General features: G+C 42.2%; 1 protein-coding gene across 1 annotated transcript in view; it reads right to left on the bottom strand.

The window, feature by feature from the left end:
- Window positions 1-205: 205 nt before the first annotated feature.
- Window positions 206-27,513, bottom strand: part of LOC118124728 (ubiquitin-conjugating enzyme E2 E2) — a 59,233-nt gene continuing 31,925 nt past the window's right edge. Inside the window, exons 4-6 of the mRNA XM_035182800.2 lie at window positions 13,827-13,959; window positions 6,632-6,779; window positions 206-989 (exon numbers count right to left, since the gene is read on the bottom strand). Of these exons, the coding sequence (XP_035038691.1) occupies window positions 892-989; window positions 6,632-6,779; window positions 13,827-13,959 (379 nt within the window). The 3' untranslated portion in view covers window positions 206-891. The remainder of the gene's footprint in view (window positions 990-6,631; window positions 6,780-13,826; window positions 13,960-27,513) is intronic.

Raw genomic sequence — 27,513 nt, 5'->3', positions numbered from 1 at the left:
CCTAACTGGAACCTTAAAACATGTCGTCACCTAAAATGTAATGAATTACGCTATGTGGACTTGCTTTTTGTCCCCATAAGTAAGAACAGCCCGTATAATGTGACTGTGTAGACACATTTAGGTCCAACCTAACCTTAACATGAGAAATATCTGGACCACACACACACACACACACACACACAAACACACATATTGAAGCAACAGATTGAGACAGGATCTGTCACATTACAGCCAGTGTTTAATTGAGTATTCAATGAGTATGTATTCTTACAAGGCATTAAATGTACAGCAAACTACCACTATCATCATACACAGTGATGGGCTCACTCCATGCCAGAACTCTGAACTCTGCGGGACAGAAATAATACCATGACCACATGTCCACTGTAGGAACACATATCCTGATGCCATGCACTAATATTAACCATGAGCTGTAAAACCACTGGAGGGAAACAAACTAAACAAACTCACTCTGTATGATCATTTTTACATGAAACCATCACATGAAATGGGAAGAATACACACGCTCTTTTAGATAGAGAAGATGACAAGGGTGGCAACAATGTTATACACAATGCAATAACAATAAGAACAACAACATCAACAAGAACAATAACAGTATTAAAGCTTTTCATGACCATATCAACATTCAGTGTATTGGAAAATACAATCCCAATAGACTCTTTGTATAAAAAAGAAGCTTTTCAAGTCAGCATGGAACAAATAACAGTTCGTTTCTCAGGGACGGGGGGCAGGGTGGATGACAGGGGCGGGTGTGCTTCCATAGATTTCAGAGGAGGGGAGGTGTCAGAAGTGTGTGTGTGTGTGTGTGTGTGTGTGTGTGTGTGTGTGTGGGGTGGGGTGGAGGGGTCCTGGTGCAGTTGAGATGATCTATGTGGCGTAGCGTTTGGTCCACTGTTTGGCTATCCTGTCGTGCTCAGCTCTGTTGGTCAGGTACTGTGTGGCGATGCTTCCCACCAGAGGGTCGGCTGTAACACAAGAGAAGGGAACTCAATGAGACAACAAACAACAAGTGTTGCAGCGTTAAATCGTCTGTTTTAAACCAGCTCCTGGATTATCAGTCATATACAATGAGCCCAACATGGTGGATAACAAGCAGTGGTGTTGGGTGATGTTTTTCTCGCAAGCTCAATATTGTACTAGTCTTAATTTTGAACCACGACTATGGCAAACAGGAATATTTTATTTTAGGTTCAATTTTCGTTTTGTTTGTTTGTCTGTTAGTTAGCAGGATCATGCAAAAGCTTCAGGACTGATAAACACAAAACTTGTTGAAAGGTTGCAGCATGGGTCAGGTCATTAAATTCTGGTGTAGATACGAATAAATTGGTGGATACAGGAAGTTTGTTTCACTTTCCCTGCAGCGTTTCCCACAGAATTCAATCAAACTATGTCGGCAGCGAGGGTGCACGTGCACGAGGAGGAACATCGCTCTCATGCGCAACAGATTCCGACTGACAGCTACACAGACTAAAGAGAGAAAGACAGGTCATAGCAGGAGAGAACAGCATCGCATGCCACTTGCAGCTACGCACACAACTTGAGCTAAAACTAGGGGGTCTGACTGATGGTCTGCGTGGATGCTAACAACTTTATGGACTTGTTGGTGGTTATGTGCCAAGAAATGAAAAAATATTGTAACCGCAAAAAGGCAGTTAAGAAAGAGCAAAAAAAAAAAATCTTTATAAGGAAATGAATGGGTTTGTTACACATCAAACTCACCTCTTTTTGTTTTGGTAAGAAACACTGATTCTAACTATTAGTGTAAAAAACAAGAGGGCACCTTTAAATTTTAAACTAGTCTAATCAACTACTTCAGTAATTGAGAGGTTTTGATACTAACCTAACATTCTACAAGGTGTCTTCTTTTTTATTTAACACGTTACAATCAAAGGTTGTTTTAAGGTTTACACAAGCAGCCATGCAGCTGTTTGACATCAAATTTACCAAACTCTAAAGTGGCAGACACCTGCAGCCGGCCACCTCAGCTCCTCAGCATGCATGGGGAGTTGTATTACAACCGGTGAAAACCACAGAAAAGCCATAAGTCAGGCAAATGGGGCTCTATCATTCCTGTGGTCTGAAGCGAAGCTTGTATCCCATGACGTACAGCACCTTTATTGACGGTAAAGTAAAATGCGCATGCTGTTATAAATCTGAGGTGATTGCGATGGGCTGGCAGCAGCAGCAGCAGCATTCGCCCTGTGCCTTCACGTCTGTTGATACACTGCACACGTCCGATTGGTCAACAGCCACCATCATGAATTCCCTCCGGCTCCTCTATTGATCGTGCTGCTGCTCAGTTCGTTGTGCCGCTGGTCAATTTCTCAGCGAGGTGACAGAGAGAGAAACAAATTCCCGGAGCCTCTCGTCCACTCTTGCTTGGCTTTCGGTCTGTCTCCTGTGGGGCCTGGCCTGCTGACGGAGCAGTGTGATAAGCTTGGCTGAGCATACAGCACAAACACCCCCTCCGCACTAGTCCCTGCTAGAGTTTCAATGATGAGGGGCTTTTACAGGCGTATACCCATATTTGATGACGGTTGAATGGTTCCCTACATATCATGCTGGTGTGGCTGGAAGCATCTGACTTCAGTAAAGACGTTTACTTGATTTTCTTCTGAATTTTCTCCAGTTATTTTACTCATTATGTCAGGATTGTATTATTTTATCCTTGCCAGTCTTAATAGCCACTTTGCTTTACATCACAGTTGCCTTTCACTCATTATGCAGCACTTCCATATCGAGCCCTTTGCCCGTCAGTCATGCATTTCAATCCCACGCTGGGGGCACAGCCGTTAGGGAGCAGTTTAAGGTTCAGTGTCTTCCCCAAGGACACTTTGACATGCTGACTGGATGAGCTGGAAGTTTAATCACTGACCCCTGCGATTGGTGAACGTCCCACTCTACCTGCCCCAAAACCCAACTACTTACTTTGTTCAACACCATAAATGTATTTGAGGAGACTGTTACCCATTTAAAGTAAGGCTGTGCTGACATTTCATATCCAGATAACGATACCTGTCATTAGTCATGACTCTCGTTACTCTTTTCTCGACTGTGTAAACTGGCACCATATCTTTTCAGACGTGTAGTTGCAATCACCTGCTTCCATTGTCACGACTCTCTGAAATACGTTGTGTCAATCCTCTGACAACATCGGAGTTGTTTTGATCACTCAACTATTCTTCAGTGGCTCAAATCTATAAACCCTCTCAATACTGTTCGACACAGTTCTTGTGTAGGAGGTATAAGAGTCCATTTCCATGCACAAAAACAGGTGGATGGACGTTTTGAATTTGTTTCTCAAACACCTTTTATCTTTTTGGTTGAAATCCTCTTTTTGTCCTGATAGCCATCAATAAATAAAGTTTATTAAAGAAAAAAAGAAAAAAGCTGGTGTAGATTTGATATATAGGGCCGATGGGGAGGCGGTGGGATGTATCTGTTGCATTTTTTCAAAGTGTAGCCTTATCCTTCTAGCTTTTCCAGGATCACCAACCCTAGCTTTCAGTCTCAGAAGTCCCTTTGTCGTACAAGAAAGGACATTGCGACTTGATACAAAATGTCCTTTGATAAGTAACATCTTGGAGACAACCAGACTTGTTTTGATTCTCTGTAGAATGGAAGCACATAGTATCTAACCTCATGACTTCAACACTCTATTAGGTCTGATGAAGGATTCTACACTGGATTTAGATTTTAAAAAGCTGTCAAGTCTCAACTTCATTTTACCATTCATGGAAAAAAGCTACTTTTACAGATTCCACAAAGACAGTGAACCCAGATCAGACCTGTTCAGAATTAACTTCAGTCTTTTCTCTAACACATAAGGACACATTTTTCAATCACTTTGGTAATTACACAGAAGCCAAACAGTTTTTATCTCACATAATCTGATGTCAGTCCAGATATTCAAGCCTCCTTTAAAGGCAGGGTGAGGCAGGTTCTACTACGGCTTTGACACCCTGAAGCTACTGAGGAGCAAAAAGCAGACACCTTTAATATAAAAGACTGTCCTCATATCAGCCAGATATATGAGCTAACCCAGACAACAGCAGCAGAATTCAATGAGGAGGAATCCCTCAGGGTTTGAAAAAAAAAAAAGCATTACATTTTCTTTTTTGGATTTTCTACAGAAGTTGAGCTAGAAAAAAACGGGGAGAAAAAGGGAAGACATGCGACAGGGATGGAGTTGAGCCCCGGACACGCTTCGACATGGCATGTGGCTTAGCCCCAATGAGCTGCAAGAAAGCCGCAGGTAGAAACCAGCTTGAGGGGCCGTGATGCTGGTGTTCAGTGTGGGATGACGACAGGAACGGCAGCTGTGGGAGGGTTGATTAACTGTCATTCCATCCACTCCCCCCCCCCCGCATTAATGAGCTACATGCCAATGATATCCGCCTGCACGGGAGAGGCAGTCGTCAGACGGGCGGAGGTGGAGAGGGAAGGAGAGATATTTTTAGGGTAGTTCAGATCCAGCGACCACGTTCAACATTTGAAGCAGGGTAAAAAAAAAAAAATGAAGCGATGAGACGTGTAGCGAGCTGACAGATTTTGATGAGGCAAGCGGCAGAAAGAAGCACAGGGTGTGGGGGTGTGTGGGTAACGGGGAGGCGGGGGTAATGGGGATTTTTCTTTTTTGGCAGGAATGGGGTGATGATCAGGTCTTTTTTTGTATCATACTTAAAAGGAATTTCCGCAACATCTGAAAGCGCTGAGGAGGTGGAGGAAAAGCTATTCTCATTTTCGCCCACGGAGGAAGAATCTCCGCTGCTACATTTATCAAAGAGCAATCCCCGCAGAGAGGACACAAGCTATCATCAGAGGTCTTCACTATCAGCACTACTCCCCCTGCTCATTCCCTGCTATTGACATGTGAAATCACCTGCCATTCTCCTGGCCTCTTTTCTTACCTTTCTCTCTCTTCTGCTCTGGCACACTCTTTCCTGTTCCTTCCCTTCCCCCCACACATTGGTATTGATGCTTTTATCACCTCTGCTTGCTCACTGTAATACTTTATATCAAGAGACATTAACAGTATTCGTACCTGAGGCCCAGTGGACCCATGTTTAACTGGTCAATAAAAGACAGATTGAATTCCCTGTTCCTCCAGCTGTGGTCTTTGCACTGCTGGTAAACTGGGCCATAATGGATCTAATTAGCTTTAAAAATGTTGACGTCTCAGTGAATGGTGTCAGCTGTTTACAGGATTGTGTTTAGCCAGCCGCTCCCCGATATATATTGAGTGGACTGTAATGAACGGAGCAGGCGAGTCTCGGCTCGTGCTTTACGACCCAATATTTCAAGAGGGCAAATACAAATGGTATGAATATGCTACAATCGTTATTTCTGCTTCTCATTCCACACATTCACACTAAGCGCAGCAGTGGTTACTGAAGAGAAGAGTGATATCTGTTGCTGTGTAAAAGCCTCAGTATTAATCAATCAGTGGAATCCTCTTTCCATGTAATCAGCAGGGGCTGAAACCTTCAGTCACTTTCGCTGGATATGTGAAGGTAGTCAGAGTAGAGCCGTTTTCAGACATGTCCTGCAGAGGAACGCCGGAGAATTGAGTCCGGACTTTCTCCGCAGTTTTCCTTTAACACATGCACAACGCAGCAGGATATTTTCTGCTCGTGAGGGGAGGTGCAGCAGAAAGAGGCAGGATGTAACGTATTAATTCCGCTGCGGACTTCACGTGTTTTGTCTACAGCACATCGACACCGAGTTCCGGCTCTTATCACCACAAACTCTTGGTATTTGTTTTCTATTAGTTTTTTTTCATTTTTGTGTCTGCCACGTGTTAGAAGAGAAATCATCGCCCAACTCGCACGCTGTGAATCCAGTGGGGGATCTCCAGCTGTGTTCTCACATAGACTTTTGTGGACTTTGAGCAGACTTAATACAAGGGGGGGCGGAGAAAGTCCGCAGAAACTCAGGAGGCTCTCACTCGGACGTTTATGTTCGCACATGCACCTCCTCTTGAGAAACTGCAGCTCAGGCATCTCTTCATTTTCACACTTTTTTCATTTTACACAACAGACTGTAAGACCACAAATGGTTTCAAGAACTGACTGCTTCCCCCATTTGTATGATTAACTGCATCAAGACTACAAAAGACGAACAAAAGAAATTTTTCGCCGTCTTAACTCAGGCGCTCTTGAATAAGGTCCTCCACTTGAACTGTGTGGAACAGGAATTGATTCATTGAGTCAGGGCCTTTCCTGCTCATTCAATTGCAGTCGAAAGATATGTTGACACAGCAAATTAAGTCAACAGATCCTGTTGAAAGGGCTGAAGATTCAACCAGCAGAGTTTCTATCACTGCAACAAGCCTGTCTAACCTCTGAGGATCCCGCTGCACTACACAGAGCCTGCTTTAAACCTCACAGGGACACACTTCTGAATACATCATTCACACAGAATGGACATGTCAGTCAACCTGTCGCAGCTAAAGCTGGGGAGAGCTGTGACAAGGAGAAGTGTGTGTGTGTGTGTGTGTGTGTGTGTGTGTGTGTGTGTGTGTGTGTGTGTGTGTGTGTGTGTGTGTGTGTGTGTGTGTGTGTGTGTGTGTGTGTGTGTGTGTGTGTGTGTGTGTTGCAGCTCTCACCAGGGTTGCAGTCAGTGAGCAGGGAGCAGATGGACAGCAGGACCTTGGAGATGGTGAGGGCAGGACTCCAGTTGTCCTTCAGGATGTCCAGACAGATCACCCCCTGACTGTTGATGTTACAGTGGTAGATCCTGGTGCGGAACGTCACCTGGAGATAACACAGTGGGGAAACAGCTTTTTAAAACCCAAACAATGAGCTGTAACATGCTAAAAGGCGAAGTAAAGCTGAGGGGAACTGAAGAGCTACAAGCTCCACCCTTCATGTTAGTCACTTGATCCATTGTTCACGTAAAAACATGATGATTTCAACTGTCCACACATCTTACGAGTTTCCACCACAGTATGAAAAAGCAGATGGACATTTTGAACATTTTCTCTTTGTAAAACAACACATTCAAACATGCAGCCGTGGCGGCGGTATGCATCATCTGCCTTTATACAAGGACACTGAAATGCACAGGTCAATACAGTGCATACAATCATTGACTGAGATTAACCACAGCTGCTGCTCTCACTAAGCCAGAGACACACACTTTGTAGTCGATCCATACAGAACCAAGGTGATCCTGCCAGTCCCTGAGGATCGTCTTTAGTCAACAGTGAAGTGAGGACAGCCTTCAGCACTAAGCAGAGCCCAATATCAGCACAAGGAGCACAACATCATTAAGAAGGGACCTTTGACCTCAGTCTTTCTTTAAGATCGATGATGCTGACCAGGACTGGCAGCCCAGACATGCTCTGTTTCCCTTTTCTGCCTGCTCCGTGGCTGCAGTCTGCTCTCGTTCCCCCCTACCTCCCTCCTCTATCTTCTCTCATTAACTATCCATCCCTCCCTTCAAATCTCCTTCTTATGAGAAACAAACAACCCTCACATGCGAGCGGAGCCGAGGCACGCTGGCGTGACGGAAAGGGACGGTGGCTGACTCGTGATAGACAGACAAACGAGCGAATAGGACGCTTTCCATTGCATGTGAGGATTAAGGGAGATGTGACAGGAAAAGGTGAGCGTGGGGATTGATCGTGACTGGTTGAGGACAGGTCTTGCGTCTGATGATGTCGTCTACTGCGCCGAGTTTGGTTAGCAGTGGCATGCTAATGCAACCGGCCCAGCGGCCATGAAACAGATCCCCGCCTAGCTCGTGCGGTCTCATTAACAGGCTGTAATCTCATCATGGCTGACGCTAATAGATTATGATGTTGCCTCCGCATAACAAAAGCGATGGGTCTAATCCTACACCCCCTCTGTATTATAGTGTCATCCCTCAGACTCTTAACACAACCTACACACTCAATTGTATCTCAGCCGCTCTCATTCTGATTTGCAGATTTGTGTTTCCGAGAAAATTCAAATTAAATATGAATATCCAAAGCAAACGGCATGGCAACAGGGCCATTCGTTTTCATCAGCATCACAGTGTGTCCAGAATGAAACAGTTTCAATCCTCTGTAGAGAATATATGTGCTCAGGTCTGATGATGGCACTAGAGAAAATGGGTCACTGATGTCAGTATTTCAGAGTTGAATTGTTAGATGGACAGACCAAACTCTCATTGCTCAAAGATACATTCGTCTTTTTTACCTCCGCCAAGGAGGTTAGATTAAGGTTAGGTTTGTTTGTTTTATATGCAAGATCACATGACAAGTGAACAGATTACCATGAAACCTGGTGGGGGGGGATGTGGTATGAGTCAAGGGAAGAACTCATTAAATTATGGTGTGGATCCAGATCAGGGAGTGGATCCAGGAATCCTTTCTAATGTTCTTTAACATTGTTTTTCAACATCTTCACTATGAGTGTGTGGCATTCGGTGCAGCTTGATTGAATTGAAGGGGACTGTTGGGCCTTGACAGAGGTATGTGCTCTACTAGTGAACCCACTTGGAAGTAGACCTCCACAACTTAGCTGATATGGCTAACGTGTGAATGATTGCCTATTAACACAATCACCAGAAATGAATCAACACTGGCTTTCACTTTTCTGTGCACCCTATAAAGTCAAGATTCATGATTCAAGATCTTTATTGTCATCATACTCAGGTACAATGAAATTCTAAGAGGCTTCTCTCTCCAAGATATATCTATATATAGGTGTAAAAATATATATAATAATATGTATAAATATATCCAATGCTGTCTCTACTTTGAGCTTTTTTGGTCACCATCACCTCAACAAATTCTTTTGCTAAATGCTCCATGATGTTCACCAGGTGGTCTCCAACTACCTCTGTCTGTTGTTTGATGCTGGGCAGGTACTGTGGTGAACAATGAATATATTAGAGCTCCGTCAATACCCTCTTGCCTGCAATGGGTGAAAACAACACAGGGAGAGTCTGTGTATTTTCCCAAACAGCTATCAGTGTGGGCACTAAGGAAGTCACAGGAGCCCATACTCCGTTACCAAGTTGATGCCAAAATTCTAAAAACGTCACAGTGCTCTTTTTTGGTTTTTAGAGCCGATGATGTGCTGTAAATAAAATCATGTGATCTCTGCAGCCGAATACGTTAATATGTTACTTCCTGCCTCTGTCTGCTGCACCCGGCTGCTCCCCCCCTCGGCTGAATAATGTGGAGTATTTGTTGCTGTTGTGCATGCGTCTGTGGGGAAAACCCCCCGGTGCGTTGTGCATTTGTGAAAGACAAATAGTCCGGATCAAATTCTCTGGAGTTTATCCACAGGTCATGTCTGAAAATATTAATTCAGTCTCCCTTTAAAGTTTCTCTAATAATACCTAAATTAACTGGATCTCCGCAAACCATTTGGACTCTTTACCAGAAAGGGAGATGTTTCATAAAAATGTGTGCATATTATAAACCTGGATCACCTTGGTAGATTAAGAAATTATTTTCACAAATGTTCATGGCAGATTGACGAGGACCACTGTGGAAGGATCCATCCAAAAATTATCTTTTACACTGAAACCATATTTTTCCAAAACCTTTTTCAAAGAAACTCATCACCACTGTCACTGATTTGAAAATCTTCCCAATACAACCTGAGATGATGCAGCTATCTGGGCATAAGTGGTCTAGGCAGGATTTTTACAGTTGATTTTCTATCGTCTCACATGAATATACTCTCACATTAGCCAACCTCAGAGTTAACCGAGTAATCTACGGAAATCTTTTAATTGGAGCCCGTCCCAGCTGACATTGGGCGAGAGGCAGGGTAAACCCTGGACCGGTTGCCAGTCTATCAAAGGCTGACACACACACACACACACACACACACAGGAAGGTTGTCTGTTCAAACCTGCCGGCCGGCCCTCTGGTGCTTTTCTCTGCGAATAACTATCTGCATGGGTTTTTTCTGGCTTCATGGCTCCCACTCTAAAGGTGTGTTTCCAACGCACAAATTTCCCCCAGGAAATAGGAACCTTTGCAGGACCACGGTCTCAATCAAGTCCAGTGGTAAATCTTTTAATCCCCCAAAAAGGCCCTGCTTGTCGGAGGTAGAACTTTATGAGGGTACAGGAACCTTTGGGGTGGGGCTTGCAGTGCTGTAGATGATTGTTGAAGTACTCCTTTCAGCTGGCCAAAATTCGTAATAGCTCGTAAAATCTCTTTCCTTACTATTTTAAGCTTGTTCTGTTGTTTTGATAACTGCTTTGTTACTGGTGCCCTTTTTCTTACTCTGTTTATGATAAACAGAAGCCCAAAGTGAATCTCCTTCATGTTAACTGTTGTTGTAGTGTTTTTGTATGGTATTCTGCCATCAGTTGCTCATACCACAGCAGGTTAATTTGCCTAATCTCCCCTGGTCTTTCGACCATGGTGCAAATACCTGCAATCAACAGACTGCAGAAACATTTTAGGTCCTTGAGAAAAGTACGTATTTTAAATGTGGCAAGATGGAATGTTCTAAAGGAGCGAATGTACTAAATAGCTGATCAAGCTGACAAGTCGAAGCCTCACTCCTCGTGGCAGAGGTTTGAAAATGATAATGAAATCATGCAGAGGCAGATGAAGTGTGACGCACGATACACTTTAAAGCCATGAGGATATTATGGTCGACCTCCATCTACAATAATGGTGAGAAGACCCAACAATAGGTCCTGTAACAGACTAATGTTGGACCAAAATACAAATACTGAAGCAGTGCCCTTGCCACGCTCTACCTTTATCTAAGAGTATCAGTGTCGGCCTTAACAGGCTTTATCGCCCTAACATTAGTGTGTGAGGCAGCGCAGTGAGCAGCTGCAGCTGTCAGATTGGTGGCTGTGAGCCGGTGGAGCTGCTGGATGGCACGGCTCACAGCCAGACTGGAAAAACAAGGCAGCAGGAGGGCCAGGAGTTTAGACGAGCTCTGGCCCGCTCCCCACCCACCCCCAGTCAGCAAAGGCGGCCAGGAATGAGGCCGTCGCAGCCAGTCAAGAGGGAATGAGGAGAAGACTGTTTCTTTTTGGGAGTCTTGTTCCACACCACTCTGCAGATCAAATACGCAAGGCTCTAACACAATTCCCAATCCATTCTGTTCAATAACAAAAACAATATTCAGTGTTTTTCAAGCATTTTGTAGGAGAGTCAATATTGAGGAATCCAATCAAAGTTAAGAAGTTAAATAAGAAGCTTGTTTTTCCTCCAAACTAATTGTAATTGTACGTCTCATTTGTACTGAGCCTCTACTTTTCCATGCTGGTGCCTGAAATCTGATACTGATGATGCCACCATGACTCCTTTCCACCTCTGAGAAATATTGAAAGGTTTTCCTACCAACTCTTTTCAGCATGTAATAAAATAAACCCAGCCTCACTCAGTGTGTCAGTATTACCGTAAACACATTTGCCAACTACTACGTCTTTGTTTGAATAGGGCGTTTTCAAACTAAAACAGGGCCAGCAGCATTTCCACATTTCTTTGTTTTGGCGCCTGTAAAACTCCAGAGTATGGATGCCAGGTGTATCTGCAGCTGAGTTGATGTGTTTTCAAATGAAAATATAGTTGTGTGGATGTAGCCTTCGTGGCTGAATGTGTGAGAAGATGAGAGAGAAGTGACAACACAACAGACTGCATGAGGCACCTGCAGGAGACCAGCTACTTAGACAGCATTAACTTTCTTTAACACCACAGTCACATCAAAATGTCCCCTAATATCTCAAAATCAGATGGTTGGATTTTTGTTCAATTATTGTAAATATTCACGCGTGCACAGAGGTCGCATCCTAATATTTGTGGTGACCATCTGACGGCGGCATCACCCTCAGGACAAGCTCTGCACAGAGAGCATCATAAGCAACTTTTTACCATTGCTGCTTCTTCTATTTCTCAACCGGGATTCATGCTTCTCCATACTGAACGCTGCATATTAAAAACAGGATAAATGTGCCACATTTATCCTGTTTACCTTTTTTTCTGTTGACTTTTTCAACACACTTCTCTAAATAGCTGACAGAGGTTAGACAAAGAGTATTTATAGAAGTGTAAACCAAAACCCAGGGCAAAATCAGAGGTACCACTCAAACTGAGGGGAGGTGGCAACCGCTGTCAGCCAGTCTACCGTGTCAATTCTGACACACACTTGCGTCAGCTGAACACACACAAACACACACATACCCGCAAACCCACAGCTGCACTGGAGGGGAGCCAAATGCTGCTGAATGCCGGCAGCATGCATAACAGGAAGAGACACAATAACAAGAAGCAGATAAAGGATAAGGCTGGTAATCTCCTATATTGTTCTTCCTGTCAAACGATCAAAACCAACACTTTCTTTTATCCTACTGACAACAATACTGTGTGTATTGAAAACGTGGCCATAGAGCTCCAGTGTTGTCCAATATCTATTCTAACTCATGAAGGAGCCCACACTGTTGCACTGGGTGCTGTAGTTTATTTTGACTCAATCACACTCACACACAAATACGCACACACAGTGCTAATGCTGCTAGTAATATGCCAGAAAACCAAATGTGCATTCATCCGCGGCTGAAAATAGTACCTAATGCACCATTTCCTCCAACTACATCTTTCTCTGCCGCCCTGTTTTCTTGGCGTTATCGAAGCTAACTGTGTTCCCCACAGCAGAGGAACTGATAATTCAGTGGCTCACTCGGTTGTTCATTAAAATACAGGCAGCAGTCCATGGTAATGATATTTTAAGATCATCTCCAGTTTTTATAAATGTTGATGTTGCTAACCTGCTTGTTTTCATGAAAACTCCTCTCTGCTTTTGCCGGTTGGTTGTTTGTTCATGTTTAGTGAGACTGTGGATATGTTCCATTCATGAGTCAGTTACTCTTTTCATAGCTGACATTACTGGTAGAAACTGAAAACAAATCTGAAACGTTGGTCATTAGCAGAATAGGTCAGCATTTCTTCAATTTTCTTTTTTTAAATGTTTTAGTTTGGTTTCAAGAGGTTCATTTCATTTTTTTCATCATTGCTTACATGGATGAAATTTAAGACCCATTTCTACTGATCAAAATAACTGGCTTTTGTCTGCAATGACTATAAATTCAATCGGCATTCCCCCCCGGCTCAAATGACTCTCCAATGGACACAGGTTTTCATCGGCTTCGATCGGCACTGATGGAAGCAGCCGGGTGAATGCGCTATTTTCTTCTTTATTTTGGCAGTCGAGAAGCTAATGCTGCACCTTTTCCTGCACAACATAATGACGCGCATTGAACCAGGCATTGGCATCAATAGCTTTGAACGTTTGCATAGTAATAGTGTTATACACATGGGAACAAAATGCAATAGCAATTTTTCTCTTATTGTGGTGCAAGTTGCCACACTGGCAAGACATTGAGGTTGGAAAGCTTCTCAGTTTCCCCTCAGTGCTGGCAGTGGAAAATGTTAAACGGTTTACCTGCATTTAAAAGACCTACGTATACCCACTTGTAAACGAGGCATAATAGTTTCAGTAGGAGTCTGAGTGTCACGGACAAGGTAGGAAAGTTAGAGCATTGACAGGCAACCTAAAGAATGATTAGTTTAGTTTTGTATAGGATTTGTTGACAATAAGAAAATATAGAATAACCACAGTCCTATCATTTGTCACGCGTGCGCTTCGCTTCTTTGTGCTGCTGCCACCATTACTTTGTAAACGTGCTGCCGTTGAACAAGTCTTACAAATGTCACAGTTGTTGGACAACAAGGTGAAAAGCTGACATCCTGCTGGGACAGTGGTGGCATTGTTCAAAGCTCTGGCTGAAGGAGTTGGGGGAGGGGGGCATAGCTGCAGGGCAACACTCACCTTGGGTGGTTTGAAGGGGTAGTCTGGTGTGAAGGCAATATCCAGGAAAAACACTCCTCCCTCGTACACGGAGCCTGGAGGGCCCAGGATGGTCGACCTCCACTCGTAAATGTTGTCTCCTTTAGGACCAGCACTGCATTTGTGAAAATAAAGCACAGAGGGAAGAGGGGGAGAAATTAAATCCACCAGCAGGCATTTAGAGAGTGAAGTTTGCTGTAATTGTGTAACTTAATTCTCTGTGCAGCCGCAAGGGAGTGACTGAATAAAGTGTGTGATTATCAGCCACACAAAGCTGCCATTTAACTTGTTCTTATCTTCATCAGAAGATTAAGCAACACGGCTACAGTGCATTTAACAAAGGCTGCATCTGAAAGCCAGGAGAAATGATGAGGATGAGCAGTGTCATGCAGATGACTGATCTGTCACACACATGCACGTGCACGCACGCACAGAAAGGTGTTGAGCAGCAGCAGCAGCTCTGTGCTTCACTGTCGGGCAGCTGGCTGCTGCCGAGCTCTGTTGTTGCCTTGATTCTCACCCGACACACACACACGCACGCACGCACGCACACACGCCCGCACAGACACACACACAACAACCCAGCTGCAAGTATAGAGGCACTAATCCAATTCCATTTTCTACTGGAATTAGGCCAGATGCCCCTGTCGGTTTCATGTATTACTTTTACTTTCATCATTTACACACACTGGGAAAGCCAGAGAGAGAGAGAGAGAGAGAGAGAGAGAGCGGAGGGGGCGGGGGGCAGAGAAAGAGAGTAAGTAAGTAAGTGAGAGCATGTGCAAGGCACATAAATGCAAGATGAGAGTGTGAGTGGAGCTGTTCATGTGAAACGGCAGCCTGTTGTAAAGCACCGGGCCACTGCAGACCTTTTTCTTGTCAGCGTGTGTTTGGACACAGGGAGGAATTATGGGAGGATAGGGAAAGGATGCCAACATGTTCTCCTGGATGGATAAAAATAGCTCGGAGAATGATAGTGTGCAGGGTCTGACAGGGGGACAAGAGAGCCAATAAATCCCTGTGCTGGGTGTGATGCAGTGGCCTGATGTGACTCGGTGGGGAAATCTTTGTTTGTGTGTCAAACTGCTTTTCAAGGCCAACAGCTGTCAGATTTAGTTAAACCACAATGTGGTGCAGATATTGGTCTTACTTTTATCAGCAGCTCTCTCCACGGTGGCACTACACCAGAATATTTAAAGCACGACTTTACAACATTTTCCAAAATGTTGGGAAAAAAAGTCTCTAGCAGCTGATGACATTCTTACCATCAAAGAATACATTTGAAAATGTTTAATCTGCTTCTACCACCACCACAGTACTGGACCACAACCTATTTAGCTGCATTCAAACATGCACTGGACTCCGGGGATCCTCTGCAGATTCTCCAAATGGTATGTGAGGAACGAAAATGTCAGAGTGAGAGAATCTGGAATTTCTGCGGACTTTCTCTGCCTGGAGAAACATTTTTTTTCCCCTGAAATGCTCTGATTTTGGATTTTCAAGTTTGAATTCAGAAGTCAAATCTTAAGAAGAAGGAGAACTAAATATAAGTGTGGACAACTTTAGTGTTGATTCTAGGGCTGTGGTTATGAATACAAGGAAAACAAAAACTCCATCATGCACTGGACTTGCTTAGATTTGCTAAATCTTTCGATGCTTTTCCGCATGTTATTTTATTTGATCACGGATGCGCAACAAGCAAAAGCAAAGACAGCCTAATATTACTAACTTGACAGTTTGAATTCAGTCGACACAGTATACATAAAAAGCAGCGTATGAAGATATTTATTTCTGACTAAGCAAAGTGATGAAAAACTGTAACATTCCTCAAAACTATATAATTCAATAATTAATGTCATATCTTTTTACTCCCATTCACTGATCTTCTTCTGAAACGGTTAAGAGTCCCCCCTGGAGAGGTCTGCCTCCCACTATAGAAACCTCTGACATACTGGTAATGTTAAGCCAGTCTGTGTTCAGCATTATGACAGCGTAGACCAGGGTGAATCCTGCATCATGAGAGTCACTCACTTTCTACAAACACACACAATATAACACGCGATAAACAACACCTCACCTGAGGCTTTAAAGCCACATGTTTCTAACCCAACACAAACTGTTCTACTCCATGTTACAGAAGAAGAACTTCTGTACCTCATTGCTACAAGTACAACTTGTGTTATGCAGTTAGGGACGGATGAGCAAGCCACCGGCGGAAACATCTGGAAATAGTCCATTGCATACAATGCACAGTTTTCAACTGCCCAGCATGTCGTTCATCTGTTGTTGCCCCAGTAAGCAGCCTGGAGCCCACACAGTTAACTAAATAATAAAAACATGGGCTGATAAATAAGTTATGGGTGCAGTAGGCAGATTTAGTGATTTTGGGCCTGCAGCCATATACATACACACACTCCCACACATCCATTGTTACAGCCATACCATTATTAGTTTGAATTCATGGAATCTAATAGCCCTGTAAAGTTTGTATTTGCCTTTGTTAGTGGTTTTATTATAGCCTCTTTATTTTATTTTATTTATCTGGATTTTGAATATAGATTTGGTAAATGATGGTTTATTATTTCACGTTATTATTTGCCTAATCATGTGCTTAAATGCCTTTTTGACCACTTTGTTTACTCTTGGCTACCTTAAGTTATAGTTTTGCGTTAGGTTTAGGGTTAGTCAAACAACAAGAAGTTTTTTTTGTAAGTGCGTACAAAACCACCACAGTCGGAAACTTCTTCAAGCATTGCAACCATCAGATGCTGTGCACCCTTATATAAATGTATATATAACGATCTCCATCCATAATCAGTGTTGAGTGATTCATTACTGGTATTTTACAGGCTTTTCTACATGCACACGCAGCTTTTCATTAAAATAAAATAATGCTTTTATAATCTCCTCAATTGTGTTTAATGTGCCCTATGTGAACCACCCACTACGTCAACTTTGTTACATGAGCCTGGTTAAATTTAATGAGTATGAGCACAAGAGAGTACCTCTTGGTGGGCTCAATCCACAAACTACCAGTGTCGGCTTTGAGAAACCCATTATTAGTCAAATCCTATTGCAATGTCAATGTTTCACATCATCCTCTAGGCCTCTTAAGGCCAGCCAACTGCTGATTTTTCTCTCCGCTTGAATTCCCACAGTTAACTCTGCAGCATCTGGAAATATTCATGGCCCGTACCGCCAGCTTTTTTGTTCCTGCAGCCTGGTGCAACCCACTCTAACAGTGGGTAGAGAAGGGCTCTGTGTTTTTACTTATATTTCTGCCGAGGCCTGTCAGAATGATAGAGGACACAGACCTCCGAGTTTCACCTCAGGGTACGCTCTCTTATTTATCCAAGGTTGTCTTTATTTTCAGTTGCTGGGGACTTATCTCGTAGAATCTGGGATGTGCTTCAAAACACATACTGGAGAAAAAAAAAGAGTGCTTTTAATAATGAAGACTGAATGGCGAAGATGGACCTGGCTATTTCCCACGGTGTCAATTTCCACACTGTAAGCCACTAATAATGAGCCTGGAGCAGTAAGAGTGCCCCACTAGAGGAGCAGTATAATTAAGACATGGCTGTTTCTGCATCTTCTAGCTCCCTTGCAAGAGTGAATTCATTATACACCCTTAAACTGACCACTGGAGAAAGAAATGTTGAGTCTACAGCCAAAAACAAGCACGGCACAAAGAGGATGGTCCCCTCAGCACTGCACAGCGCTAATTTATTCATTTAAAAACTCCTTCGAGGAAGGTTTTTTATTTATTTTTTTGCAAAAAGGTTAAAAATCCATGAACATTTCCTAGACAGCCAGAAGCATTTTGTCCTCAAAAGACATTTACACTGTGCTTAATAGTTAGTAGTCGTGCATCTAGGGCTAAATTGAAATCCGTTTTATATTTTATGCATGTAAAATGCTAATTGGTTGCCTGAGAGCTTCTACTGTTTTGCTTTAGTTTAGTCTGCAAAAGTATAGTTTTCGACTATCCAACATCCCACTCAGGGACGGTGTATCTTTCAAAATTCTTTGATAGCAACTGTGAGGGATCGAATCAAACATCAGATAAAAATATACATTTCAGTACGTCAGCATCAACCTGTCATCTGACTTTCAAAGGCTCAGTCACACCAGCTTTTAAATGGCACCATTTCATGGGAAAATTGGCTTGATAGAAGTGGATGATGAGCTTGAAGGCAACTGTAAATCTGTGCAAATCTTTTGAATTGAGTTCATCCCTGACATACAAATTTGGAATCAGAATCCATCTCCACATGCTTCTCGCTTGACGACTTGTGGTTGGATCTAACCTCCCTGATATGTAAATAAACATGTTCATCAATGTTGTTGTAAACCAGTGTATGTGCTCTTCAACAACCGATAAAACCATTACACCTGTTTTTAGAGCAGCAGTCTCTTCAGTATAAGCAGTGGCTCAGTGACTTCTGCACCCACAGTTGCATCATTTATCATTTTGCCCTGTGGGCGTATCGATAATAGCGTTAGCTAATCAATTCAGCTAATGAGGCTGAGTGACAGACAGGCTGTCCATCTCTGTCAAGTCACATACATTAACAGTTTAGGCTGGAGGGTTGGGAGGGACTTAGGGGAGGTATTCATGAATGGCTGCACATGTGACCCCCCTCCCCTAATAATGTTAGTTTTCATTGTTCTAGTTAGGGCTTTGTGATATGACCAAGATCCCAAATCCACATACAGGTCATTTCATATTCAGATGATGTAGCAAATGCTATATAATGAAAACTAAGTGTATATAAAATGTCCACATGGAGAGGCCTATTTCTTATTATATTATATACTTGACAAATAAAGGTTACTTATTTTGTTCAACAATTTTATTTGGAACCTTTTTAATTCCAAAGCACTTCTTTTGTTGCAAACTAAAGAAATATGATCCTAACATGTGAATACCCCTTTCCTCACCATCTCCTTCCAATCATGTAGGGGAACCTTTGGTGGCCTTCAGGTTGGAGATCCTTTCTTTAGTGTGTCTGTTCTGGGTTACAGCAGAAACAGTGCAACATGATGGACTCAGTAGAAGAGGATATGTTATCAACCTAGAAGTAAAGAGCTTCTTCCAAGCTAAAGTAAATTTCTATTTTCAGGTGATTATACACTAATGAAAACATCAATATGATAATCATATTTAATTTCTTCATATGAACTCTTTAAACACTGACCTTTCAATCAACTCAATTCTATTTATAAAGCTGGAATTCACAAATCCAAAATTTGCCATAAAGGCCTGTCTTACATCTATCACCTATATATATAGATATATGTATGCCCAAGAACAGGAATAAAAGTAATCCAACAAAGAAGGTTTGTGTTTGCTGTTCAAACAATATGTATTTCTTCAAGTTCTTCCAATGTCAATTGTCTAAACCAGAACTTTCAAAGATTCTTTGTTCTCCTGGTTGTGAAACAAATCTAACATGGCTCTCTGTATGTTTGCTCACAGTGTGTTCGGCTCGGCTGACACCTCAACATCTAGCCCACTAACAGACGGTTATTATTGTACAAGCACCTCAGCCATGTTTCTACGCTCAAGGTCACTGCGCAAATGTCAGTGACTCACCGGGGAGAGTACAGAGAGGCTTCACCACACAAAACTCTTACAAACATAACAGGTAAATAAAGAACTGGAGCTCACAGACAGCAGACGAGTGGAGAGATTGTCACCGGCACGAATGAGGGAGTTCAGTCCTTTTATTCAGAAGTTAATAGATGTTAGAGTCCTGTACTTTAATTGTGTATTTGTCAATGTGTGAACAATTCAATCTGCGCTGTAAATCAATCTGACAGAGTTTGGTCCTTTTTTAAAAAATGTGTTAGTAAAGCAGCCCAGGATTACCTGTAATTGGCCCAAATCCTAACTCAGCCTCTGCAGTAAAAGACAGGACCAAAGGGAAGAGGACAGCAGGGGATGAAACCTGACCAGCAGCATTACTATCTACTTACACTCCTTTAGAGATGCTTGGATCGGCCCTGACGACATCCGAATCTGCACGTATGCCTGGCTCATCCGCTCATCACCCACCTAATGGAATTATTTCCTCCAATTTAGAGACCAGCACCCGCATGAACAAGAACATTAGGCTTACAACACAGTGTAAATGACGCGATTTCGATTCAAATATGAATGTTGGCGCTTTTGGACACTTGGATGACACCACACGAGCAGTATGGACGCATATTATGTTTTTTTGTAATTTTGTGTGCACCGTACAACAGTGTAGTGTCATTTTGGTGAGGTGTGACTGCCGGAGTCTCAAAGAGAGAGAGAGGGGGGCTGTCACAAGGTAACTCTGTAAATTATCTCCAGTCGAGAATCTCCGCTCGTTGCAGGAATGCACAAGATTCTCTTTCTTTGCTGTTTACATTTTAGAGAATGTAATTAATATTTGACACATTAATGATGTATGATGCCTATTTTACCCACCTGAACCCATCCACTATTAATCAAATGTAAATTTTTATGACCCTACCCACTCGACCCACGGATCAACTATGAGTCTGCGGGTATAACTGACCAAGTTTTGATCAAACAACAGAATCTTTTCAGCAGATTACATTTTTCCTGTTATGTCATGAGATTGAAGAGGTTAAAACGCCTGTTTTTCTGAGGACTTTAATGACTTTTCATCAACAGCTACCACCACCACCACCACCACCTCCAGTCGAATGTGAGCTACCAGTGCAAAGCCTTGCAGAAATGCAATCTTACTTATTGCACAGCACTCACATATCACGTCTCGCTGCTGTGCTCAAAGTTCATCTCTGGATGTCAATGACCTGATAAAACAATGAGTGCAACAAGTCCTCCAAAGAAATTCCCAGATTGGTAGCTGCTCTCGAGAACACATACAAATGTTCTTCGAACTGACTGACTCACTAATTTCTCTGTCAGAGACAAATTGACCTGTATGTCTTGGTCGGACTGGCTATTGGCAGAACAGAAATGAATCCTGCAGCATTGGTGGGCCAGTGGACCTTTGATATATCCATCCAAGTTTTAGCTGTGGGATACAGTTTATTATAATTTCTCAATCAAGCTCCCCTCATATGGCTTGTCATGATCTTAGGGCCTCATCAAGCTTTAATTTAAGTTTTCGTTAGATCTAACAACAGTCATTTTGAATCTGACAATGTCACACGCATTCCCATGTTACGCAGAAATGGGTCTTGTTGATGGAGGGACAACATCATGGATGCCTTTGAGATCAGACTGTCCAAAAGTGTTCCCCCAATATCCATATTTAAACAATTCATGAAAACAAAGTTACATAAAAGACACTGTTTGTCAGACAGGCACTTTGTGATGCAGTCAGGTGGGGGCTACGACGACAGGCTTTTTACTCTGCTTTTGAATGTGGCCATTTCGGAACGTTTCTCTTTTAAAAGTGGTTTGACAACACTCTGTCTGTTACATTATTTTTTTAAGGGTCTGGAGCCTTTTAGTCCTGAATGTTCGTTGAACCCCCCAACCTATATTTGGCATCCGAGTGAACTGTGTAAGCACCTTTGCAGTTGCTCTTATACATCACAACTGCAAATCTTGAGCTTCCTAAGATAACATCTCATCAAGGAAAACTCAGCAGTTTGCAGATATTTGACAACCATCAACTTGTTATAGCCGGTATTATTATATTAAGGCACAATCTCTAGAGTTTCTGGTTAACAGGATTGTAAAGCCTCATTAGTGAACACAAACCAGCATCATCATGACTGCTCTTAATGAAGGGCAGGCTCAAGGTCTCGGGGGAAGTTACCCAGCGTAACAAGGCTCCGGAAAGAGGGGAAATGCTTCCTTGAAATAAAGGCTCTTTTGAATCCTTTGTTGCCTCAGCTGGGGAGACTTAGTGTTGACCTGTGCAGACAATGTCCCTTTTCACTCTGTTCAGCCACACACTGACAATGCACAAGTTCATTGAGAGCAGAGGTGACATGAACAGGCAGCAGACGGGCTGATTGAAGGAAGGTCAAGCCTGGTGTAACTCAGACACCCTATAACCTTTGAATCAGCACTAAACCAATTGCACTTCCCCATTGTCTTGAAAGTGTTGCCTAGCAACATTACATCCTTGCCGTGACTGTGTGTGTGCATTTTGTGCTGCAAGAGGAATTTCCATGGGAACAACAACAATAGTACAAGCGGACACAACAGCAAAGCTCAATTCACAACTGCTGATGCTGATGGATAAAACATGAAGAGCAAATGCATGACCTCACACATTTATCTTTGTTTATGGCTCATAATCTCCAGATAGGTCCTTCAGGGACAAATCAACAGACATTAAGCGATTAAATTAGACGACAAGATCATATAAGAAGAATCAAGACACAGATTACCTCCTAAATATTAGTGACAGCTCATGGGCAGACATCAAATCTAATACACTCCTCGTTTGCTTGTTCTAATGATGCCTCAAATAAGAAGTGAGATTTTCATCAATATAGAGCAGTTGGAAATGAATTAGGCCATTCAGGCTTTGTACATGATTTGCTTTGATGGTGAGCGCTGACAGTGCAGTCATGGGAAAAGCTCATCATTCCCAACTCAGTTACCTCCTGTCTTATCTTAATGAAACAATCTGACAGACCGATGGCTCTTTCACACAAGCCGCAGTCTGAATAATGTGAACATGTTAAAGTGCAAACGTGACAAGATAGTTAGGTGAAGAAGTGAAGAACAGACATAAAGATGAAAGGAAGATGCTCATTATCCTGTAATTGGACATCTGCCACTGAAAAGGCCTCTCTCTGATTGGCTGGCACGTGTCAAATCAAGCTCACATATGAAGGCACCTCAAAAGTCCTCATGGTCAAAAATAGTTCTGGTCAACTGCTTAAGCACTTTTCAATCTGAGGAAGACAAACCTTGTGAAGATAAGTCCACTGCACGAAGTACTGAAATATCTTAAGATTGGATTTATGATATACAATGTCTTTATATTAAAGTCTCATTTTGACTTATTCTATTCAGACATTGAAAACCGCATATTTAATTTGAATTCTCAAACTCAAAACATCCCTAGAAATACCTCGCCCTAGTCCAGAAAAAATTGCACATGATGGGAAGGACCACCTTACCTTAGTCTCTTATTTTTCTATGTCAGTATGTGGATGAAATGTTAAATATCATCTGTTATATCATGGTCATGGTGGAGACGTCTTAATTCTTCACGTGTAAGCTCTTGCAGTGCTAAATCAAAACACTATTCCACTCATCTACACCGATGTGTGGACTTTCTCAATAACTAGTTGGCATCACTCCCATGCAGCACATTACACTGAATCCACAGTGGCAATTTAAGCAAATGATACAGTTGGATGTGAGTCATCTCTCCTTCTTCCTCTCACACGCTCTGCCACTAAAGGGAGGAAAATGTGTTTATGATAACCTTTGCAGTTGCTGCAGCCGTTAATGGCTGCCATTACAGAGTAGAAATGGTAATTCATTAACTGTCCTCCAGCTGTGAGAGAGTGCAGCCAATAAAACGGCTTCAAGAGTGGAAATGAGAAAATACAGAGTGAAGAGTAAAAAAACAACAAATGTTTTTTTTTTTATATATATAGCACTTTTATGACCACTCAAAGCGCTTAACAGTGTGTCACTTAGTAAAGACCCAAAGACGAAGGCAATGAAATATCACTTAATCGACACAAATTAACTAATGAGTTAAATCAATATCCATTTTATTTATGATTTTCCTTAGATGAAAAATTCATCATCTTGCTTAATTACATTGAGTTTGGAGTGAATCATGCTACAGTACGCCTGTAGTGACATCAGCTAACTCTGGCGGGCGGCTGCACACTGACTGCTGCTTCTGTCTACAAGTCATATCCAGTGTTCATTCAGCAGCCTGTAACATCAATCAAATCTCACTGGGATGAGAAACTGAGTTTTCTCACAGGTTTCTGAACTAACACTAAGTTTTTCAGTTCTGACATTTACTACAACTGCCAAGGGCACTTCATGATGTAGAGGGATAGATAAAATTGTATTTTATATCGAGTGTCCTTGTTAGACAGCACTCCACTCATTAGCTTTGATGTGTAAAAAGCAAAGGAATCATACAGCTGATGATATAAGGCAGAGCCCTTTGCCCTGTGAAAATATCTGATAACTCTAGTTCAAATGAAATCTTCTCATGTAACAAGTTATGAAACAAATCAATCCTGAGAGAATTTCAGGGCATTTCTCACGGCCTCAGTTGCGGTCTTCAGAAAATCAGACCAGTGCCAGTGAGATGTTCCTTTCCCAGGAAAGAAAAACACTCGCTTATCTAAAAGGCCTCTTTCATCTTTAGTAGAAGGTCTCAAGTCAAAGTTCTTTCTTCCTCTTCAAAAAATAAATAAAGGGCATGGTGACAGTATGAAGATTTGCTGCTGGTGTGTGTGGTTGTAGCGGTGTGTGTTCGTGCATGGGCAGTCGGGAGTGTCTCATCTTGTTGAAACGTAACAAAATCCAACATTGGCATCACACCAGTGAGCTGCAGAGAGGTGAAGCCTCTGTTTGGAATTAACTCCGCAATGCCTCCGGTGCTACCTCCACCTGCTCTGGCTTCATGCTACAAGCAATAAACACTTTGACTGAAAATGTTGCGACAGCGCTCAAGGTAAGAGCTCTTACAATTTAATTAATTCTGGAGATGTCGAGGAGCGACAGGAAACTCTCCGAACACAAATGCAGCTTGTTCTCAGAGTTCAGACAAAATGATACCTGACACTCCAGTGTATTTTGTGCAGGAGGTTGTGACCTGATATATTAAGCCATTGCCACAGCTACTTAGGTTCGACATATGACCTTTATTAAACCATGGCTGTGAGGTACATCACCCACATGGGGCCAATAATTAGATTATCTTCTTAACATATTAAATAATAATTTAAAAAAAAATTGTCAATCATTACATTCATTTGCTCTATCACAGCACAATCTCTAAAACTACCTTGTCTATATAAGATCTAAAGGGGCACATTTTGATCATATTCAACGCAGTAGAGGCTGAGCAAATGCTGACCTTTGGTCAAGCTCCAACCAATCCTAACACAATGCACGTTTTTGGCAAATAGAAATGGAGGAGCTAGGGATCAAACCACTGACCTTCTGGTTCGTGGACGACCCGCTCTCCTGATCCACAGCCCCCCACACCTACTCTATAAAACCTCTGACCCACCCATCCACAGAGCAGGGTCTTTATTAAAAATGTGGGGCTCAGGCCAAAAGCCCAAACTGGGATGAGATGAGTAACAACAGCAAACATAGAAGGTCACGAGACCCATGAAGTCTCAGACTGGTTCAAATGTTTGATTCATAGGATTACAGTATAATAAATCAATGACTGATGTAAAAATTAAAGACAACTTCATATTCTGTGATGCTACCATCTCATATTGTTGTGATCTTATGACATTGAATGCAAACTTTGCAACATATTTCAAATTCCAATTAAATGTCATTAATTATACTGACAGCCATGGAGCTAAGCAATGGAGCTAAGAGTTAATGTGACCTTTAAGAGCTTATTCACTTGGTTAACTCTTTCGATGTTAATAGGGACAAAGTCTTTTCTCAACTTTTACTATGTATACATACACAGGCTGTGTTGCTGAACAGGATCTTTATCGGCCAATCATGAGACATCTATTTGCAGTACGCAGTAAGTTAGAGAATTGGCTGCTCTAATAAAAGTCAGTTTTTCATCTTGCATATAAAACACAGAGATCAAGTCATTTGAACCCAGAACACACATCTAGTAACTGCCTTCCATATCCAATTTATATGTATATTAACTCAACACCCGAAACTGAATATAGTGTCAGTGTCTACGGCTCTGTTCTTTGCTCAGTCTTGTCGGAACATCAGACTATTAAAATCCACTGTTTGTCTGTGTGAAGAACCCCAAGACACTGAGGGGTGATTTTCTACTATGGATGTTACTAAAGACTAATTCCCCTGTCGATTAAATAGACAATTTCCGTTCAGAGCAGTTGACTGGTCTTGTATAAAGAAAATACAATAAACATTCAGAATTGAGCTCCAATGGGTGGATCCTTCTCAGGCCAAACTATCCCATGATTTATTGCGCTTCGATGACAAACCGTTTTTCAAAGGAGGTAATGGCATTGGCAAGCGACCAGATGTCCGTTGCTTGCACTTAAATGTGTATAAGCTTTAACTCAACCAAACAGCTTGTAGTACACATGTTAAAAAACAAAAACAAAAGCAATTTGTTGTCATGTCCAGCTGTAGCGCTTTAGCTTGGTGACGGCAGCAAGGGATAAACAAGCTGGTGATGCCGATCATGGAAATCTGACATAGATCAGACCATATAATTTCTCTTTAGCCTTTGCAGTACACAGCTTATGTCAGTTGTTTTGCTGAGTGTGGCTGACAGTAGCAGTGCTAGCACCAGCAGCTTTCTTTACTTTCAGGTGAATACAATACTGGCCTTGTAGAGTCCATGGAGATATTATTGTCTTTCTCTTATTACTCTCTCCTCAAGGCCACATCCGAGTTATTATTTACACTACTCTGTCCAGAGACACAGGCGACATACAGTAGTACAACTGTTTACCCAGTCAGCAGTACTGGTTTTGAAGGTGGGAAAAGTGGAAGAGGGCCCCTTCCATTTTACATGTTCCAAACAAAGCAAACAAAGGTGTGTTTTGCAACCTCACTCAGGCTTGAACCTGGAATTTTCAATCAAGTGAAGTTAAAATTGTTGTCACACTTCTTAGAAGGCTATAATATGATGTGCAACATGATGCTTAGAAAGGGCCAAAAAACATCGGAGTGAGCAGTTTCATTCTTGGACATTTAAAACTTAATGAAACCATCTCGACTCATGGTCCACTAAAGCCTGAATTAAGCCAAAAAATCGTAAGCACACAAATTAGCAGGTTTTTAAACACGATAAACCCTCTAAAAAAGGAGATTTATTCCTTTCCCATTGCCAGTAGAGGAATTTGCTTTTTAGATTTTCCCCTGGTGCATCATGTTAAACATCACAAATGCACTGAAAACTGAGGCACTGTCTCACCTCGCCGTCTTGCCACATTAGCGCATTAAACCGGGTGTCATATATACATCAGGGTTCACAGACTCTTGCTTGCAGCTCAATCCCTGATGTGCTAGATGCACCAGTGAGTTCAAAATGTTAACATGTACTCCGCATGAAATGTTTGTGGCAGAAGGTTGTTCAAAATGCTGCAGAAAACGTCTGTGGTGACATTTCTACCTGTGAAGTGATTGACAGCTTATGCGTATAGCACAGACGAGCGGAGAGGGAGCAAAGAAAGACAAAGGTGAAACTTTCCAGTCCAGTTAGATTGAGGCTTGAAGGTTACTGGGCCATTGCAGCTCAAATTAATTCGGCGGCATTCGCCAACTTAGTTCAATTCATTTGGGATGTTGTGAGAGCTGTCAATCAAACTCATCCATAAAAACCAAACAACTGCACTGAGAGACAACAAGGAGACTTACTGCTGTGAACCATCTACACAACTGAGTGATAATAATACTTCTGTCATTTTAAGCCAAACTAATCTTACATTTACCTGGTTCATGTATCAATTTTAGGAACTGTATGGGAAGTGATCTTCCAAAGGAATTTATATAAATATGCAAGATCAAGAT

Source organism: Hippoglossus stenolepis, chromosome 17 (genome assembly GCF_022539355.2).
Source record: "Hippoglossus stenolepis isolate QCI-W04-F060 chromosome 17, HSTE1.2, whole genome shotgun sequence".
Taxonomy (NCBI): domain Eukaryota; kingdom Metazoa; phylum Chordata; class Actinopteri; order Pleuronectiformes; family Pleuronectidae; genus Hippoglossus; species Hippoglossus stenolepis.
The sequence above is the reverse complement of the archived record's forward strand: the minus strand, read 5'-3'. Positions and strand labels throughout refer to the sequence as shown.